Raw genomic sequence first — 21,867 nt, forward strand, 5'->3', positions numbered from 1 at the left:
TATTTTTTGTAAAGTCAGGCATTAAAGGACATAAATTCCTCACCAGAATATTATTTTGAACATTATTCTCTACTCATTTTGTTGTATATTACTTAAAAACATTTTAAAAAAGAATTTAATAAGTATTTATTTTCATCTGTGCTGGGCCTTTGTTGCTTTGTATGGGCTTTCTCTTGTTGTTTCTTTTGTTCTGTAATTGCAATGTGCAGATGGTTTCTCCTATTGTGGAGATGGTTTCTCTTATTGCAGAACACAGACTGTAGGGCGCTCGGGTCTAGGAATTGTGATGCACAGGCTTAGTTGCCCTGCAGCATGTGGGATCTTCCCAGGTGAGGGATCAAAGCTGTGTTCCCTGCATTGGCAGGCAGATGCTTAACCACTGAGCCACCAGGGAAGTCCTCTGCTTATATTGGAATGAGGAAACTAAGATCAAAGTTCTTAAATGATTTCACATACAGTGTTAATGATTGATTTCAATTTCCCTAATTTATAGTCCAAGTCCTCTAATTTCTTGCTTTAAGGCAGTTTCTCCACTCTCATCTAGTTTGGCTTAAATTTACTTTATTTTGCTCCTAAGTCTAAACCTATATCCTTTACACTCTGGGCAGACCCAAGTTCACTGAGAAACAGGATGGGGGATTTTGTTTCTACCTCCTACTCCTCCCTTTGCTGTCCCTGTGGGCGGGTCTTCTGCCACACTGAGGAGATAAAGGATGAACATGGGTCCCTAGAGCCCTGCTGTCAGGGGTTATCCTGCTCATCCTGATACCATGCATGACCCCGAGAAAGTGTGATCCATTTTGCTATGTTTTAAGTAGGAATTTGTATCAACACGGGAATCCAATTCTCTGTCTCCCTCTCTTATTTCAGACCCTTCGCCTGAGTAACTCGGCCATAGGGAAGACCACCACAGGCCAGATAGTCAACCTGCTGTCCAACGATGTGAACAGGTTTGACATGGTACGGGCCCAAGGGATTCTCTTTCATTTCTCACTGGGTTCAGCTTTTTGGGAGCCAAGTGCCAGGGTTTGGTGTCAGCCAGGGTTCTGTTGAGAACCTAAGATAAGGGTTGTCATTATCCGGCTCTCATCTCTTCTGTGTGCAACTTACATGTAAAAATATCTATTGTCCTGTGGATTAGAACTTTGTTTTTCTAATACTAGATAGACAGTAGTGTTCTTTCCCAGCTTGGTTAGTGTCCCTAAAGGTCCTCCTGGTGTAGCCCTTCTTGGCACATGCTGTCAGTGTTGCTGAACTGTCTCCCTCCTCCTCTGGATGATGAAGGCTTGGTGGGCAGGGATTGTTATTTCCCCTGTGCCCTGTTCAGTGCTGCTGCACAGGGAGCCTGTGAGGAATATGCCAAGCAGGTGGTCCCCAGCCAGACTCAACTTCCTCTCAGCTGTCCATCCCACACTCTTTTTATTTTTTTCTTTTTTTACACTTACCTTATGACTTTGCAGTACTTGTTTCCACCATTGCCCCATCAATTTGCCATGAAGTGATGGGACCAGATGCCAAGATCTTAGTTTTCTGAATGTTGAGTTTTAAGCCAACTTTTTCACTATCTTCTTTCACTTTCATCAAGAGGCTCTTTAGTTCTTCGCTTTCTCCTTAATTGTGGTATCATCTGCATATCTGAAGTTATTGATATTTCTCCCTGCAATCTTGATTCAAGCTTGTGCTTCATCCAGTCCAGCATTTCTCATGATGTACTCTGCATATATTTTTGGGCTCCAAAATCACTGCAGATGGTGACTGCAGCCATGAAACTAAAAGGTGCTTGCTCCTTGAAAGAAAAGTTATGACCAAACTAGACAGCATATTAAAAAGCAGAGACATTGCTTTGCCAACAAAGGTCCATCTAGTCAAGGCTATGGTTTTTCCAGTAGTCATGTGTGGATGTGAGAGTTGGACCATAAAGAAAGCTGAGTGCCAAAGAATTGATGTTTTTGAACTGTGGTGATTGAGAACACTCTTGAGAATTCCATGGACCACAAGGAGATCCAACCAGTCCATCCTAAAGGAAATCAGTCCTGAATATTCATTGGAAGGACTGATGCTGAAATTCTAATACTTTGGCCACCTGATGGGAAGAATTGACTTATTTGAAAAGACCGTGATGCTGGGAAAGATTGAAGGCAGGAAGAGAAGGGGATAATAGAGGATGAGATGGTTGGATGGCATCACTGACTCAATGGAGATTAGTGTGAGAAAACTCCAGGAGTTGATGGTGAACAGGGAGACCTGGCGTGCTGCAGTGCATGGGGTCACAAAGAGTTGGACATGCCTGAAAGACTGAACTGAATGCAGTACTAGGATGCAATCTCAAAAATGACAGAATGATCTCCATTCATTTCCAAGGCAAACCATTCAATATCATAGTAATCCAAGTCTATGTTCCAACCAGTAATGCTGAAGAAGCTGAAGCTGAATGGTTCTATGAAGATCTACAAGACCTTCTAGAACTAACATCCCAAAAAGATGTCCTCTTTTTTATGGGGGACTGGAATGCAAGAGTAGGAAGTCAATAGCTACCTGGAGTAACAGGCAAGTTTGGCCTTGGAGTACAAAATGTAACAGGGCAAAGGCTAACAGAGTTTTGCCAAGAGAACACACTGGTCATAGCAAATACCCTCTTTCAATAACGCAAGAGAAGACTACACATGGACTTCACCAGATGGTCAATACCAAAGTCAGATTGATTATATTCTATGCATCCAATGATGGAGAAGCTCTATACAGTCAGCAAAAACAAGACCGGGAGCTGACTGTGGCTCAGATCATGAACTCCTTATTGCCAAATTCAGACTTAAATTGAAGAAAGTGGGGAAAATGTCTAGGCCATTCAGGTGTGACCTAAATCAAATCCCTTATGATTATATAGTGGAAGTGACAAATAGATTCAAAGGATTAGATCTGATAGACAGAGTGCCTGAAGAAGTGTGGACAGAGGTTTGTGACATTGTACAGGAGGCAGTGAAGACCATCTGCAAGAAAAAGAAATGCAAAAAGGCAGAATGGTTGTCTGACAAGGCCTTACAAATAGCTGAGAAAAGAAGAGAAGCTAAAGGCAAAGGAGAAAAGGAAAGATATATCCATTTGAGTGCAGAGTTCCAAAGAATAGCAAGGAGAGATAAGAAAGCCTTCCTCAGCAATCAATGCAAAGAAATAGAGGAAAACAGTATAGACTGGGAAAGACTAGAGATCTCTTCAAGAAAATTAGAGATACCAAGGGAATATTTCATGCAAAGATGGGCACTATAAAGGACAGAAATGGTATGGACCTAACAGAAGCAGAAGATATTAAGAAGAGATGACAGGAATACACAGAAGAACTATATAAAAAAGATCTACATGATCCAGATAACCACAATGGTGTGATCACTCACCTAGAGCCAGACATCCTGGAATGTGAAGCCAAGTGGACCTTATGAAGAATCACTACAAATGAAGCTAGTGGAGGTGATGGAATTCCAGGTGAACTATTTCAAATCCTAAAAGATGATGCTGTGAAAGTGCTGCACTCAGTATGCCAGCAAATATGGAAAACTGAGCAGTGGCCACAGGACTGGAAAAAGTCAGTTTTCATTCCAATCCCAAAGAAAGGCAATGCCAAAAAATGTTTCAGCAACTGCACAATTGCACTCATCTCACACCCTAGCAAGGTAATGCTCAAAATTCTCCAAACCAAGCTTCAACAGTACGTGAACCATGAATTTCCAGATGTTTAGATGAATTTAGAAAAGGTAGATGAACCAGAGATCAAATTGCCAAAATCCGTTGGATCATAGAAAAAGCATGAGATTTCCAGGAAAACATCTACTTTTGCTTTATTAACTATGCTAAAGCCTTTGACTGTGTGGATAACAACAAACTGTGGAAAATTCTTAAAGAGATAGGAATACCGGACCACCTTACCTGCCTCCTGAGAAATCTGTATGCAGGTCAAAAAGCAACAGTTCAAACTGGACATGGAACAACAAACTGGTTCCAATTGGGGAAGGAGTATGTCAAGGCTGTATATTGTCACCCTGCTTATTTAACTTATATTCAGAGAACATCATGCAAAATGCCAGGCTGGATGAAGCACAAGTTGAAATCAAGATTGCTGGGGAAAATATCAGTAACCTCAGATATGCAGATGATAGCACCCATATGGCATAAAGCAAAGAAGAACTAAAGAGCCTCTTGATGCAAGTGAGAGAGTGAAAAAATTGCCTTAAAATGCAGCATTCAAAAAGCGAAGATCATGGCATCCGGTCCCATCACTTCATGGCAAATAGTCAGGGTAACAATGGAAACAGTGACAGACTTTATTTTCTTGGGCTCCAAAATCACTCCAGATGGTGACTGCAGCCATAAAATTAAAAGACATTTGCTCCTTGGAAGAAAAGCTATGACCCACCTAGACAGCTTATTAAAAAGCAGAGACATTACTTTACCAACAAAGGTCTGTCTAGTCAAAGCTATGATTTTTCCAGCAGTCATGTATGGATGTGAGAGTTGGACTATCAAGAAAGCTGAGCCCTGAAGAATTGATGCTTTTGAATTGTGGTATTGGAAAAGACTCTTGAGAGTCCCTTGGACTGCAAAGAAATCCAACCAGTCAATACTAAAGGAAATCAGTCCTGAATATTCATTGGAAGGACTGATGCTGAAGCTGAAACTCCAATTCTTTGACCAACTGATGGGAAGAACTGACTCATTTGAAAAGACTGTCATGCTGGGAAAGATAGAAGGCGTGGGGGGAAGGGGACGTCAGAGGATGAGATGGTTGGATGGTATCATGGACCAAATGAACATGAGTTTGAGCAAGCTCTCAGATTTGCTGATGGACATGGAAGCCTGGCGTGCTTCAGTCCATGGGGTTGCAAAAAGTCAGACATAACTGAGTGACTGAACTGAATGAAGATAATGGTGACCTCCTTCAAAAGGTCCTGTGTATGCACTGCCACCGTCAGTGTCCCCAACTCTGTAGCAGGCCAGAGCCAACCCATGCCCCTGCCAGAGACTGCTGGATACTCACGGGCAAGTATGGGTCAGTCTCTTGTGGGATCACTGGTTTTTTCTCCTTGGTCCTTGTGCACACAAGCGTTCTTTTTCTGCCCTCCAAGAGTCTGTTTCCCCAGTCCTGTATAAGTTTTGGCAGCCCTATGGTGGGGTTCATGGCGACCTCCTCCAAGGGCTTATGCCATACTCAGGTCTGCTGCACCCAGAGCCCCTGCGCCTGTGGCAGGCCACTGCTGACCCATACCTCTGCAGGAGACTCTCAAACCCTCAAAGGCAGGTCTGGCTCAGTCTCTGTGGGGGTTCCTGGTGTGCACAAGATTTTGATGGCCACAGGACTGGAAAAGGTCAGTTTTCATTCCAATCCCAAAGAAAGGCAATGTCAAAGAATGTTCCAAGTACCACACAATTGTACTCATTTCACATGCTAGCAAGGTAATGCTCAAAATCCTTCAAGCTAGGCTCCAACAGTACAGGAACAGAGAAATTCCAGATGTATAAGCTTGATTTAGAAAAGGCAGAGGAATCATAGATTAAATTGTCAACATTCCTTGGGTCATAGAAAAAGGAAGGGAATTCCAGAAGAACATCTACTTCTGCTTCATTAACTATGCTAAAGCCTTTCACTGTGCGGATCACAATAAAATGTGGGAAATTCTTTAAGAGATGGGAATACTAGACCACCTACCTGCCTCCCAAGAAACCTGTATGCAGGTCAAGAAGGAAGAGCTAGAACTGTACATAGAATAATGGACTGGCTCCAAATGAGGAAAGGAATATGTCAAGGCTGTATATTGTCACCATGCTTATTCAGGTTTCATACAAAGTACATCATGTGGAATCCTGGGCTGGGTGAAGCTCAAGCTGGAATCAAGACTGCTGGGAGAAATATCAATAACCTCAGATGTGCAAATGACACCACCCTAATGGCTGAAAGCAAGGAGGAACTAAAAAGCCTCTTGATGAAGGTGAAAGAGGAGAGTTAAAAAGCTGACTTAAAACTCAACATTCAACAAACTAAGATCATGATATCCAGTCCCATCAGTTCATGGCAAATAGATGGGGAAACAATGGAAACAGTGACTTACTTTATTTTCTTGGGCTCCCAGATCACTGTAGATGGTAACTGTAGCCATGAAATTAAAAGACACCTGTTCCTTGGGGAAAAAATAATGTTATAACAAACCTAGACAGCCTATTAACAAGGAGAGACATCACTTTTCTGACAAAGATCCATGTAGTGAAAGCTATGGTTTTTTCACTAGTCTTATATGGATATGAGAGTTGGACCCTATCATGAAGTCTGAGCGCCAAAGAATTAATGCCTTCAAACTGTCGTGCTGGAGAAAACTCTTGAGAGACCCTTGGATAGGAAGGAAATCAAACCAGTCAATCCTAAAGGAAATCAACACTGAACATTCACTGGATTGACTGATGGTGAAGCCGAAGCTTTAATCCTTTAGCCACATGATGTGAAGAGTTGACTCACTGGAAAAGACCCTGATGCTGGGAAAGATTGAGGGCAAGAGGAGAAGGGGACAAGAGAGGATGAGATGGTTGGATGGCATCACTGTCTCAATGGACATGAGTTTGAGCAAGCTCCTGGAGATGGTGAAGGACAGGGAAGCCTGGTGTGCTGCAGTCCATGCGGTCACAAAGAGTTGAAAATGACTAAATGATGAACAACAACAACTTCTCTTTCAGTTATTCATTCATCAGACATGAAGTCAGGTACCTCTTCAGTTTCAGGGATGAATAAGGCTTAATTTCTGCCCTGGAGAAGTCAAAGCCCATCAGGAAGGTAAATACACAAGTCATTACTAGAGGGAGTGGTAGGTACCATAATGTGGACTTTCCTGGGGTTGCAGGGAGCCCCAGGGAAAAAGGCGTCTGAAGTTTTGGACAGAGAGAGAGTTTAGGGATGCCCTGAGCTCATCTGCATTGTTGACAAAATCAACATTTTCCTTCCATTGTGCCTGTCTGCTTCTCCCTGGATCTCCCTGAACCCAGCCTTGTGCTACCCCAGAACAGCATCATCTGGGGATTATGCTTTGATTTCTGCTTCAGCAGGTTTAAAACCCACTGAGATCATTTCTATTTAGGTTCCTGTCTCTTCCTTCAGAGCAGATTGTTTCTAAATTGTGTGCTTATGGTTTTGTTTTTATACAGTTCTAAGGAGACTTTGTCCTTTTCTTTTAAGGTAACAGTACGCTTGCACAACCTGTGGATTGGGCCACTTATAGCCATCGCAGTGGTCATCCTGCTCTGGATGGAAATAGGAATATCATCTCTTGCTGGGATGGCACTCCTCATTATTTTGATGCTTTTGCAAAGCTTCTCTGGGAAGTTGTTTTTATCACTCCGGTAAGAGAAACACTGGTTTAAAAAAACAGATGATATGTACTTGGTGAATTCACAGTCTACTCTGTGCTTTTGTTAAAAACAAAACAAAACAAAACAAAACAGCAACAACCTTCTCTGATCTCTTTTTTTGCATGTGTTGTAGGCCCTTCAGGCTTAGCTAGTGGAGGCTCCATCCTTAAACCAAAGACTGATCTTGAAGGGGGAAAGGTGAAGCCATTTCCTGGCTCTTCCTGGAATTGTACTTGAATAAGTATAGTGTCTGTAAGCAGAATTACCTAAGTCCAAGTTATTTAAACATTATTAAATAGTAATCATCCTATAGGCCCAATTCAAGCTGCATATATTTTTGCTATGCTTATATTAGGATCATTTTCAGTTATTTAAGTTCATGTGTTATTTTTAATTCACTGTTTGTATTAAGTTATCAGAACCCCAAGGGCATAAAGACATAAATTTATAAAGCCCCACAGTACCAGCAGCTTATGTGATAAAAGAGTGTCTAGTGATGAAAGGTCTAATGGTGATGAGTTAGACTTGAAGCATATATCAGGGGATTGGAGCTGTGTTGTTGTTCAGATTGTCAGGTGATGATGTTCTACTGTTTGAAGCACACTGAGCTTTTTTCCTTTCTTTTTTTGTTGACTTTATGCATGTTATTTTTCTCTACTTGGAATTTCATTCTTATGTTTACCACAGAAAGATGTTCCTTATCCTTTGAGGCCCTCTTCAAGCACTACCAGATCTCTGAAGCTTTTCTTGCTCTCCTTTCCCAGTGGAATTCACAGCCCCATCTTTTCTGCTCCCCAGCACTTTAATCCTATTTTATTAAAGCACATTGTCTTTCAGTTAGATTCTGGTGTCTTCTGCCTTCCCTACATGACCACAACCTCCTTGGGCAGCTTGTTTGTACCTGACTTACTTCAGGTCTTCCTTAGGCAATACTGCAAGTTCTCCAAGCTATTTGTTGAATTGGGCTGAATGGTTGACTTCCTAATTGAAGTCTTCCTCCGTTTGTACTTTGAGTAGGACCTGCCTGTGTTGTCAGCTTAGGAGAGCTGTAGGGAGTCATTTGATCCCTGGTCTCTGGCTGTGCCACTGCTGCTGTTGTAAGGAAATTTTTGCTGTGATCACTAAGGCTCATCTCTCACATTTGTTCCCTTAGGAGTAAGACTGCAGCTTTCACAGACACCAGGCTCAGGACCATGAATGAAGTTATAACTGGCATCAGAACAATAAAAATGTATGCTTGGGAAAAGTCATTTGCAGAGCTTATTACCAGATTGAGAAGGTAACTTTCTGTATATGTCAAACCACAGGTCATACTTTTTTATTTCCTGTTTTTACTGAATGGTTTAAAGGTATTACTGTTCTTTTATTTACCATTCTCCTAAAGGAAAAATATATATGCTTCTTCCTTATATAGAAATGAAATTTCACATATTAATACCCCAAATCCCAAGGAAGCAATGATCCTAAGATGTTAGTATTTGAGTTGATGACGTTTAAACTAAAACTACAATTTATGTTAATATAGAACAAATGGGAAGATTGTAGAGATTGGGTATATTTGTATTGGGCCAAGCTTTATGAATCAGTATTTTTTATTCCAAACAGAGCCATGAAAATACCATTCCTTTTGAATTTGCTTTAGGTTTATAGAAATTTTTTCCATCTTTCATTTAAATATCTGACAAGTGTTTATACTCCAGCACAAGGTATTCATAATTCTCTGGCTGCACCCTGTTACCTCTCACCTTTGCTCCTTTGTGAGGGCCCCTCCCTCTGCTGGGAATACACTCTCCCATCTTCCTTCTTCTCTGGCTTCCACCAACCCTAACTGACTCCCACTCATCTTCTCAGCGTCCATGTATGTGTGAATTGCCCTGACTTTACTGCTCCTGGGTTACACATCTCTGCTCTGTGCTCCCATGGGGGCCATGCTGGCTGCCTCTGTCTAATGTCTTGGTGGACATGTGAAATCTTAATTCCCTCACTAGGGATCAAATCATGGATGCTGTGTTAAAAGCACAGAGTCTTAACCACTGGGTCACCCATCTTATTTTCCAAGTTCATGAACTCCTGGAAGGGACAAGTTCTCTCCTTCTGTCATCCTCAAGGTACCTTGTGCAGGACTTGTGGTTACAAATGCTTGTTGATTGAATGTTCAAGCTCAAGTGTCATTGACCCAAAATGTTTAAAAGTGTGACATTAAGCCTCCATTTAGTTGGGAGAGTGAAGTGGTGATGAAGCGTGTGGTCCTTGGGTCAGGGTCCTAAGTGTGCACTGTATAGTGTCTCCATGATGTGAGGGATGGTTTATCTTAATCTGTGTCCACTCCCTAGAAAGAGGCCACTCACACAGGGCACTTGAATTCGTAGCTTGGATATTGATGCTTCTTTTAAAATCTATTTCCTTCTCTCTTTTACAGGAAGGAAATTTTCATGGTTCTAAGAAGTTCCTACCTTAATGGAATGAATTTGATATTCTTTGACACTGCAGGCAAAGTCATCCTTTTCGTCACCTTTACCACCTATGTGCTTCTTGGCAACATGATCACAGTTAGCCAAGTGTTTTTGGCCATAACACTGTACCAAGTTGTGCAGATTACAGGCATTCTCCTCTTCCCCGTGGCCATTGAGGGAGTAGCAGAAACAATCGTCAGTGTCCGAAGAATCAAGGTTTGGTGACAGATAACTTTTTAAAGTTTTAGGTAGATTTTAGGTAAAATGGGTCCCTTTATTTGATGTCACTGTGTGCCAGTTAGGTGAGATTTAATGCTTTGGGGCATAGCTGGTAGTTGTTCCAAAATGTCATACATACTCCCCTCTCTTCTTTGGTAGAATACATTACAAATAATGTTAAGATCCCTGCTCATTTATGAGTAGCTGTAGCAGTGGTGCAGGGTTCTTGATGTCCAACTGATGGCTGCAGGGCAACTAGAATGTCTAAAGACAAAAGAAGTAAACAGATTGCAGCTCCTGTGTTAACTTTAATGACTAGCAACTGTGTTCAGTCCTGGGGTGAATTGGATTTCTCTCTGAGTCTGGAGGTAAAGAGCTTGCTGAGAGGTCCTGCTCCTTGGACAGGAAGAGTGGCCTCAGATTCACTTAGTTCACTCTTTAAAAATGGTTTCTTTCCTCCACAGATGGTTTGCTTGTTGATTTCTGAACATGCCTTTTGGATCTGACTTGTCCTCTTTACCTTTACTCTTTAATCCTATCTCTAGTTGGCTTCTTCCTTTCAAATTTGTGATTTCCACCACACCCTCTGTCTCCTTTTTTACTAACTGTCTCTGTATTGCCCAGGGAAAATAATTTACATCACCAAAATTAGAGCCCGGCATACAGTAGGCTCTAAAGTACTTGCCTGTTTATGAGTAGGTCTAAAATGAAGGTAAACTGGCTCTGTGAGCCAGCCTGGGCATTACTTTGAGTGTTTGGGCTTTATAAAGTATTTAATTTCTTTTGTCCTTCTCCTCAGTGATGAACAGCCAGTAACAGATCTATAGTGAAGATAGATAGGTTTGGATGCGATTTTATTTTTGGGTCTTATCATAAAAATTGAATTTTTTTATGATGAAGTTTCTATATGCTATTAAAAAAAAAAAGATTACTCACAAAGCAGATCAGTCATACAGGGTTAGTTCTGGTACCCTGAGTTTTATCATTCTTTCTGACTTCTAGCAACACTTTTAAGGGATGGTCCATTCAGTTCAACAGTTTTTTCCTCTTAGCTTTTGCATCTTGAAAGAAAGCACTTAGGAGTATCCCTGGACCATAGTCACATTGTCAATGACAGGGCAGTGTGTCCAGATGGAGGCTTCATACATGTTCTGTACTGCTGTGATTTTGTTACAGTGTTGTGACTTTGACACAGCTGCTATCTTTGATCGCTGATTGCCAGGGCTCACTGTGTGGTCTGGGTAGACGCAAAGTCTTACAGGTTTTCTGATTTAAACACGACAGCAATTGAATGAGATAAGCATGTGTCCCTGCTTTACAATTAAGGAAACAGGTTTGTGTATCAGGTGAAACAACTCACCCATCCTCAAATAGCCTGTTAAATGACATTCTAGGATTCTACCCAAAGCCTGGTTTCTTAGCCATTGTTACATTATTGTCTTCTTAGTGCCTTCTGCCAAGTGGAGTAACTCCTCAAGTATGATTTACATCAACTAGTCTCACTCTGAAGATATGCAAAGGTTCCCTGCTTCCTGAAAAATTAAAAATTTTAACTGTTAGCTCCACTGGCCATTCTGTTTGTTTCCCAGCACTCTGACAAGTGAGGAGGGAGGGAGGTGGTGAGGTTGTCTCTGTGACTGCCACAGTCACCCCCACTTTGGGGTCTTGGCTCACTCTCTTGGGCCCCCTGGGCCGCCTTCTCTTCTCTCATTGATTTAAGCAAATACTGCTGAGCCTCCAGCAGCCTCATGAGCCTCTCCCAGCACTTTCGTTCACACTGATCCAGGGCTTCCATTTATGTACACAGCCAGTACCACGCCACCCAGCATCATGTCGGGTGGGCTGATGTTGACTCCCTGGTAGTGTTCCAAGCCCCGTGACAGCCGACTGTGTCTGGTAGACTGTGTCTGATTCTTTAGTGTAGTGCCCAGAGCATACTGGACATACCATGGGCACCAAATATATACTGGATTGACTGAAACAACAGTTACAGGAAATGGCTGGGAACCTACAGAGGCCCAGGGTGGCTCAACCTGCACTAGAAGCCAGAGAAATGCAGAGGGAGGGAGCAGACTGGGGTTAGCATTCCTGGAATATTGATCTTTGGTGTGTGTATGTGGTAGTGTGTTTCAACTTAGGGGAGCTGGATCTTATCAAGAGTAGAAGTAGATCTGAATGTTCCCTTTGTTTTCTGTGTCTGTCTGTGTATCAAACCAGTCCAACTGGACTCAGTGGGCCTGCTCTCTAAAGAGAGGAGTTGCGGCTAGCACAGCCTGGTGTTCATGTAGACTCTGCTGGCCTGGCTCCTGGTCTGGGCTCTTGAGTCTTGTAGATAATTAGGAACACTCAGTCTTGATTAACAAAGTTGGTCTGAAAGTCTTGCCAGCCATCATGAAATAAAAGAAGATTAAAACCATGAGACTTTATGCTAAAATGTATCTGGAGTCCAACGATGATCTTGACACAGAATTTCCTCCTGTTTGGAGGTGGTCAGTCTTTTTTCTCTTTTTTTTTTTTTTCTTATTTTCATTTTATTTATTTATTTTTAATTGGAGGATAATTGCTTTACAATGTTGTGTTGATTTCTGCTGTACAAGATCATGAATCAGTCATAATCATACATACATCCTGTCTTAAACCTCAGACTCTTTTCAATCCTGTGGACTGTAGCCCACCAGGCTCCTCTGTCCGTGGAATTCTCTAGGCAAGAATACTAGAATTGGTTGCCATTTCCTTTTCCAGCAGTTCTTCCCAACCCAGGTATTGAACCAGGGTCTCCCACATTGTAGGCAAATTCTTTACCCTCTGAGCTACCAGGGAAGCCCTATTTTCATTTTATTTATTGATTGATTTTTAATTGGAGGATAATTACTTTGCAATGTTATGTTGGTTTCTGCCATGCAACGTCATGAATCAGTCATAATTACACGTATATATGACCTCCCTCTTACACCTCCCTCCCCTCCACATCCCACCCCTCCAGATTGTCACAGCACCAGGCAACTCCCTGTGTTACACATAACTTCCCTCTAGCTAAGTTATTCAGTCATGTCCAACTGTTTGCAACCCCCTGGACTGTAGCCCGCTAGGCTCCTCTGTCCATGGGATTCTCCAGGCAAGAATACTGGAGTGGGTTGCCGTTTCCTACTCCAGGGGATCTTCCCAACCCAGGGGTTGAACCTGTGTCTCCTGCATTGGCAAGCTGATTCTTTACCACTGAGCCACCTCTGTTTTACACATGATAGTGTATATATGTCAGTGCTATTTTTCTCTCTCGATGTATGTCCCACCCTCTCCTTCCCCTGCTGTGTCCACAAGTCTGTTCTCTACTTCTGCTTCTCCATTCCTTCCCTGCAAATAGATTCATCAATATCATTTTTATAGATTCCATATTTATGCATTAATTTATGATATTTGTTTTTCTGACTTACTTCTCTGTATATAACAGAGATAAATGTTTTTTATAGTATATATATATATAGTATATATATATACTATATATAGATAGTAGTTTCATCCACCTCACTACAACTGACTCAAATTCATTCCTTTCTATGGAATTGCCAACATTCATTGGATCTTAGAGAAAGCAAGGGAATTCCAGAAAAACATTTATTTCTGCTTCATTAACTATGCTAAAACCTTTGACTGTATGAATCACAACAATCTGGAAAATTATTAAAGAATTAGGAATACCAGACCATCTTCTCTGTCTCCTGAGAAACCTGTATGCAGGTCAAGAAGCAACAGTTAGAACAGGACATGGAACAATGGACTGGTTCAAAATTGGGACAGGAATACAAGGCTGTATATTGTCACCATGTTTATTTAACTTATATGCAGAGTATGTCATTTGTGAGTTATAAGCTGGAATCAAGAATGCTGGGAGAAATAGCAACCTCAGATATTCAGATGATACTACTCTAATGGCACAAAGCAAAGAAGAACGAAAGAGTCTCTTAATGAGGGTGAAAACGGAGAGTTAAAAAGCTGGTTTAAAACTCAGTATTAAAAAACTAAGATTATGGCATCTGATCCCATCACTTCTTGGTAAATAGAAGGGGCAAAGTTCTAAGCAGTGACAGATGTTCTCTTCTTGAGCTCTAAAATCACTGCAGATGGTGACTGCAGCCTTGAAATTAGAAGACACTTGTTTCTTGGAAGGAAAGCTATGACAAACCTAGACAGCTTATTAAAAAGGAAAGACATCATCTTGCTAACAAGATGTAAGGTCTTTATAGTCAAAGTTATGGTCTTTCTAGTAGTCATGTATGGATGTGACAGCTGGACCATAAAGAAGACTGAGCACGAAAGAATTGATGCTTTCAAATTGTGGTGCTGGAGAAGACTCGTGAAAGTCCCTTGAACAGCAAGGAGATCAAACCAGTCAATCCTAAATGAAATCAACCCTGGATATTCATAGGAAGGACTAATGTTGAAGCTGCAGCTCCAATACTTTGGCCACCTCATGCAAAGAGCTAACTCAATGGAAAAGACTCTGATGCTGGGAAAGATTGAGGGCAGGAGGTGAAACGGGTAACAGAGGATAAGATAGTTGGATGACATCACTGATTCAATGGACTTGAACTTGGGCAAATTCCAGGAGATGGTGAAGGACAGGGAGGCCTGGTGTGCTGCAGTCCATGGGGTTGCAAAGAGTGAGACACGACTTAGTGATGGAAAAACAACAACAAATATTCCATTGTATATATGTACCACAATTTCTTTATCCATTCATCTGTTGGTGAATATCTAGATTGCTTCCATGCCCTGGCTATTGTAAATAGTGCTGCAGTGAACATTGAGGTACACATATCTTTTTGAATTATGGTTTTCTCAGGGTGAATGCTCAGTTGTGAATTGCTGGATCATATGGTAGTTTTATTCCTAGATTTTTAAGGACTTCCATACTGTTCTCCATAGTGGCTGTATCAATTTACATTCCCACCAACAGTGTAAGAGGGTTCCCCTTTCTCCACATCCTCTCCAGCATTTATTATTTGAAGGTTTTCTGATGATGGCCAATCTGAGTGGTATGAGGTGGTAACTCATTTAGTTTTGGTTTGCGTTTCTCTAATAATGAGTAATGTTGAGCATCTTTTCATGTGCTTATTGGCTATCTGTATGTCTTTAGAAAAGTGTCCATTTAGATCTTCTGCCCATTTTTTGATTGGGTTGTTTGTTTTTCTGATATTGAGTTTCATGAGCTGGTTATATATTTTGTAGATTAATCCTTTGTCAGTTGTTTCATCTGCAATTAATTTCTCCCATTCTGATGGTTGTCTCTTCATCATGTTTATTGTTTCCTTTGCTGTGCAAAAGCTTTTAAGTTTAATTATATCCCATTTGTTTATTTTTGTTTTTATTTCCATTACTTTAGGAATTGGGTCAAAGAGAATCTTGCTGTGATCTATGTCAAAGAGTGTTCTACCTACTTTTCCTCTAAAAGTTTTATAGTTTCTGGCCTTACATTTAAGTCTTTAATCCATTTCAAGTTTATTTTTGTGTGTGGTGTTAGGAAGTGTTCTAATGCTTTTCTTTTACATGTAGCTGTCCAGTTTTTTCATTATCACTGATTGAAGAGGTTGTCTTTTCTCCATTGTATGTTAGTCTTTTTTCTCTTAAGGCCTTTGTCTAATTGCATGAGGCCCACCCACATTATACAGGTGTCTCACTGGTCTCTGAACCTAGGGTAGACAAAGTGTGAGCTGGGAAGCTGGATGAAATTATGAGGAGTCATAGGAACTACAGACGTGCTTTATTTGCTAGTGGCTGATGCAGCAGCAGCAGGGATTTTCAGGTGGGCTTATAAGGTATACACGAACAGAAGTGGCAAGTGGCCAAGCTGTTGCTTTGTATTGTGCGTGTGCAGTGCTGTAGATGATCTCAGCCATTACATAATCATGTAAGATCATTGTTTATAGGAAGTGGGGCAAAAGAGCCAAACCATTGCCATCTTGGCTACTTAGTATTCTTCTACAGGAGGATAATCTGTTTTACTCAGAGTCTACTGATTTTAATACTAATCTCATCTAAAAATACTTTCACTGTATTAACCAGATTTGTTTGAGCAGGTGTCTGAAGACTGTGGTTTAGTCAAGTTGACATAAAATTAACCATCACACCCTCTTTAATCCCCATCTCTTCCTTTGAGCTCATGGATGTGACTTTGCCCTCACTAAACCACATGTTTGTGGATTTCTCTCCCTCCCTTATTCCAGACTTAAAGGGCAGATACAGTGCCTCATTCATCTTTGTAGTCCTCACAAATAGCAGCTGCCCAGAAAGCAAGCAACTGAAGGAACAATCCAACTCCATCATGTCTGGGAGGGATTCTGCAAATGCCTAACCATTAAGCGTGGTTTTAGTGGGAAAAGTGTTAACTCCTATTCCTTGGTGGATTGTGTGGTGCACCAAAGAGTGTAGCACAAAAGGGGTCCTAAATAAGGTTTTTAGGGAATTGTGCTCATATATTTGGGTAGGATTTTTTTCCCACAAAAATTCAACTGAACTGTGTCTGAGGCTTGAAACTCCTTCCCATATAGGTATGTGCAATAGCATTAACATTATGACCTGCTGAGAACTTTGAATTTTCCTGGTGCTGACTTTGTCAGGTTTCTTTATATCCTGGTGAAGGAAGCATCTTTGATTTGGGCAAGAAACATCCATTTTCCCTCATGTACATAAAATTTCTGGCAGAAAGATGGCCTAGGAATTTAGATCTTTTTGACAGTTATTTTCAGTAAATGTGGGACCAATGGCTAAGAATAGAGTAATGAGAAGGGTTAGTGTCAGAATGGCTTCCTGGTGGGTTGAAGTCATTATTGAAATATATATAATTTAAAATTTTTGATTTTAGCCTTTTTTTAAGTTCATTTGATTTCTCTAACCCTTAAAAAGGTTAGTTCTCTAGTTTATCAGTATCACCTGGAATGCGTATTAAAACTCAATGATCACACCTTGGAGATTCTGATTCACTAGGTGTTGGCTGGAGTCCAAGGTGTCTATTAATATGTCTTTAGTAAATGTCCCTGGGTACCTGAAAATAGGCCACATTTGGGAAACAGTGCCCTAGTTTTGGAAAAGAGCAAAGAAATCCAAACTGTGCAAATCCAATAGAGAGGATGTCAAGATCATTTGAAAAGTAAAATTAGTTGAGAGGAAAAACCTGTCTTGGTTTACACTAGATGTTTTAGGGGCAAATTTGGAATTTATTCATCTATTCCATCTCTGAGATAATTGAATAAATAAATGAGGCCCGGCACAGGCTAGGTGTGTATGTATAATGGCCAGTAAAGAAATACAGAGAAGTCTGTCCTCCTTGGAATTTCTTTCATCAAGTGGGGGGTTAATAACAAACCAAACAGTGAAACCCACTGTGGATGTGTGTTTTTGTGTCATTAGTACTTGAAGGAGAAGTCTGAGGTGAAATGAGGTACTTTGTTAGAGACACCAGTTTAATTTTGGAGATGGTACTTCCTGGGAAGACTGGAGAATTCCATTTGTGGGGGTGAGGGAGGTGGGAAGCTGATACTTTGCATTTTCATGGGGATGGTGATTGTGACAAAGGCTTTTAGTGCATAAGAAGGAACCAAAATGTCTGAGGCTGCAGAGTAGAGAGTACAGGAGGCCTGAGCAGGGAACTGTACAGGAAACCACAAATTAAGGTTTTTAGTGTCTCAGAACTCAGCCTGGCTGCAGCCTTGGGAACTGGATAGGGAGGTGGGGTGGGGACCTAGAACAGAGGCAGAGAGATGAGTGTGTCAGGAGGCTGATGCAATATGTGGTCCAGGGACGAGACGATGTGGTTTGGTTTAGGGTGAAATAGACTTGGTCAGATTTCAGAGCATTCAAGCACAACTCAGGGCAAGTCTTTGAATTGGGTATGGCAGGAAGGGAGAGGTGAATGCTGGGCTGTTTTGGTTATGGGGCTGTAAAATACCTGGATTTGTTGAAATATGGAGTTCTAATATGCTGGCAAATTTGGAAACTCAGCAGTAGCCACAGGATTGGAAAAGAACAGTTTTCATTCCAGTCCTAAAGAAGACAATGCCAAAGAATGTTCAAACTACTGCACAGTTGCACTCCTCTCACATGCTAGCAAAGTAATGCTCAAAAATTTCCAAGCTAGCTTTCAACAATATGTGAACTGAGAACTTCCAGATGTTCAAGCTCGATTTAGAAAAGGCAGAGGAACCAGAGATCAAATTGCCAACATCTGCTGGATTATAGAAAAAGCAAGAGAGTTCCAGTAAAACATCTACCTCTGCTTTATTGATTACGCTAAAGGCTTTGATTGTGTGGATCACAAAAATACTGCGGAAAATTCTTCAAGAGATGGGAATACGAGACCACCTTACCTGGGTCATAGAGGATCTTGCTGTGATTTATGTCATAGAGTGTTCTGCCTATGTTTTCCTCTAAGATTCTATAGTTTTATAGTCTTACATTTAGATCTTTAATCTATTTTTAGTTTATCTTTGTGCATGGTGTTAGGAAGTATTTTAATTTCATTCTTCTACATGAAACTATCCAGTTTTCCGAGAAGCACTCATTGAGGAAACTATCTTTGCCCCATTGTATATTCTTGCCTCCTTTGTCAAAAGTAAGGGTACCAGTGATTTTGTTAGTGTTTTGGTTACAAAGATGTAGAAGTTTTGAAAGACTTACCCCTAAGCTTACTTGTACTATAGCCAGTGTTGTTTTTAATGAATATTTTTTTCAGAATGCATCATTTTTCAGGAACAGGTGTATTGTATTATAATAGAAATCCTATACTTTGTTTATACTTAGTGGATGCTTAATAAATGCTGCACAGATTTTTTATAATTAACTACGTCACAAGAATTTTAAAAAGTGGTTTCAAGGAATGACTGTACTGACAATGAACCAAATTAGAAGATCACTTGAAGTGTCTAGAATATAAAAGCTTTAAAAGTAATTATAATTTGCATGGTATAGTTACTACTACTATTTTAGAGAAGAGACATAACTTTTAATTTTCAAAGATTGATGAACAATCATCCATTAGTTTGAGAAGTTGAGTAATAGGAAACCGTACTTGTTTTTCAAACCATTTGCAAACTGTAAAAAAGCAACTGGTCACAAAATGCACCACCATTAAACTGTGGTCCTATTGACAATCTTTGACTTGACAGGGAAACTCTCCATGGGCAATTCTGCCATATTTACAGTCTGTGTAAAAATATCACCCTGGGCAATTCATGTTCTGTTGTCTTCTTTGATGCACTTTGTGTATGGCACTGCCTCACTCAAGATAGTGGAAGTTAGCAAAACATCTACTCCAGGGTTTTCTAATAGGACTCCTTCACCCCCCAAAAAGGCTCTATGTCTATTAGGGCCTTTATATGATCAGGTTCTTTATGCTGTTTTATGATTAGGGTATTATAAGCAGTCATTCATATTAGTCCTAAGGGCATAGACGCATTTGCTAAACAAACTAGAATGCCAGCAAAGGAGTTTAAATTAAAACACTCCTTTCATCCTGGATAATCTCATAAGATACCACCACTCGGGAAACTTATTCATGAAAGTTCTAAATTGATTCTTATTTGGAAAGAGATCGAGAAAGGCCTTCTGCCTGTGTCACAGACATTAGGGAGTAGTCTATTGAAGCAAGCATCAGAAGGACAGATATCATCTTTAAGGTGAGCGCTGGGGGCAGTTTTTCGGAATCCCTGAAAACCTGATCCGCCTTGCCTGTCAGGTTTTCTCCCTCATGACCTTGTCATGGATGGGATCTCATGTGCCGGCTCCCGGCAAGGCTCCATGGCTAGTATGATCCTCCATGATGTCAAATGCATTGTGACCTTGACCAGGTTGGCAGCTTCCAAGGCCCAGGCCACTGGGTGGAGAAAGGTCCTGGTTGTTGTCATCCTCCACTGACCTGGATTTAGTCACATGGCTGCTCCTATCTCCTCAGGAGGCTGGAGAGAGAGAGCCTCTTTCCAGGTTGCCATGTGCAGCTAAAACCCAAGGTTTTATTAGCATGGAAGAAAGACAGCAGGTTTTGAGGACAGCCAGTAGTCTCTGCCACATGTTCATAGTACCTGGGGGTGGGGTGGGGTGGGAGTGGTCTCTGTTGTTCAATTTCTCTTCCACTGTGTCTTTTCTCACTGAATTATTTCTAGCATTTAAAGGGTAAGAAGGAGTTTCCTGTATATGATTATATTAGTTTTCTAATGATTTTCAAGACTTTATTTTATTCAGCTAAATTGCATTGAATAGTTCCTATTAGTAATTGGTGTGGAAAATAGCAAGAAGTGGAAGATAGATCATTCTGTTGAGGAGGAGAGGACTTTGACTAAGGAGCAGAGACAAGTGTTTGTGAAAAGTAAAAAATAGATAGAGGCTTTAATAGCATTATCTTTTAAGAATGATGATTTTAATGATAGTTAATGACAAGCAGTAATAGGGATTTGATACAGAGTATCAAAGAGTGAGGCTTTCATTCGGAGTTTCTTCCATAGGTCTTATGTTCCCAGCATGTCCTTTGCCACCTGATTGCTGAAGGCCTGGGAATGACCTTCCTCTCTGTGTTCCCAGCAGTGTCACAATGTGCTTGGAACCTGGTGGGATTCCGCAAATATTTATGGAATCATTTTCTGTCAAAACCTGTGTGTATTGTTAATGACAGAATAAAAATGTCCTGGATCTTGATGTGTTCAAGTTTGGAGACATATTTGTTCTTTAAAGGGGAGCCAGTATACTTGTTAACAAAGTTACAAAGATAGTTCCATGGCCTGGAACTCTTTTTTTTTGTGTGTGTGTGTATATATGTACACACTATAAGCTATATGTGTATACTGTATGTACTACACTATATGCTATAATAGTTTATAATATGAATTATTTAGTATTTCTAATGACCTAACACATAGTGATGGAGAAGGCAATGGCACCCTACTCCAGTACTCTTGCCTGGAAAACCCCATGGACGGAGGAGCCTGGTAGGCTGCAGTCCATGGGGTCGCTAGGAGCTGGACACGACTTAACTTCCACTTTTCACTTTCATGCATTGGAGAGGGAAATGGCAACCCACTCCAGTATTCTCGCCTGGAGAATTCCAGGGATGGGGGAGCCTGGTGGGCTGCCATCTATAGGGTCACACAGAGTCAGACACGACTGAAGTGACTTAGCAGCAGCAACACATAATGAAATACAGGGTAAAATATATTGCAAATTCCATGGAAGCAATTATTTTGTTTGTGCTTTGCTCCTATAGTTTAAACAATGTGTTTTTCCTTTTTCTGTAGAACTTTCTGTTACTTGATGAGCTACCACAGTACAATCATCAGCTGCCATCAGATGGTAAAACAGTTGTGAACGTGCACAATTTTACTGCTTTTTGGGATAAGGTAACAAATCCTTAATTTCACTATTGTGACTGCTAAAGGATAACTGTGACATAGATTTATTGGAGGATATTGAGATTTTACACGTGACACAAAATGTGACTTGCCCATTTACCATGAAAGTATATTATAAAAATTCTGAATCAGTAATGAGGTTTGTAATTAATAGAGATTAAAACTAAAGATGTTTGTTTTGAGGCACTGGCCTGCAGTCTTCTTTGTCTGCCAGCTCCCCAATTAAGATATTTTCCTTGCCTCAAAACCTTGTCTGTCAGATTCATTGCCTGTCATGCAGTGAGCAGAGTGAGCTTGGACTTGGTGACAATTTGTCTTAGCCAGACAGGAGCCTTGCTGCTCATGTCTAGCCAGCACCAATCAGGGAATATTGAACCAAGACCCTAGCAGCTGCTGGGATCATTTGTCCTGAGGTTCTTTCCTTC

General features: G+C 40.9%; 1 protein-coding gene across 2 annotated transcripts in view; it reads left to right on the forward strand.

The window, feature by feature from the left end:
- LOC136144257 (ATP-binding cassette sub-family C member 4-like) overlaps window positions 1–21,867 on the forward strand; it is a 243,740-nt gene that overhangs the window by 75,836 nt on the left and 146,037 nt on the right. For both annotated transcript variants that reach the window (XM_065902003.1, XM_065902004.1), the window contains exons 5-9: window positions 871–960; window positions 7,208–7,371; window positions 8,534–8,659; window positions 9,800–10,049; window positions 21,329–21,430. In XM_065902003.1, coding sequence (XP_065758075.1) covers window positions 871–960; window positions 7,208–7,371; window positions 8,534–8,659; window positions 9,800–10,049; window positions 21,329–21,430 — 732 coding nt within the window. The remainder of the gene's footprint in view (window positions 1–870; window positions 961–7,207; window positions 7,372–8,533; window positions 8,660–9,799; window positions 10,050–21,328; window positions 21,431–21,867) is intronic.

This window comes from Muntiacus reevesi, chromosome 11 (assembly GCF_963930625.1).
Source record: "Muntiacus reevesi chromosome 11, mMunRee1.1, whole genome shotgun sequence".
In the NCBI taxonomy this organism is placed as follows: domain Eukaryota; kingdom Metazoa; phylum Chordata; class Mammalia; order Artiodactyla; family Cervidae; genus Muntiacus; species Muntiacus reevesi.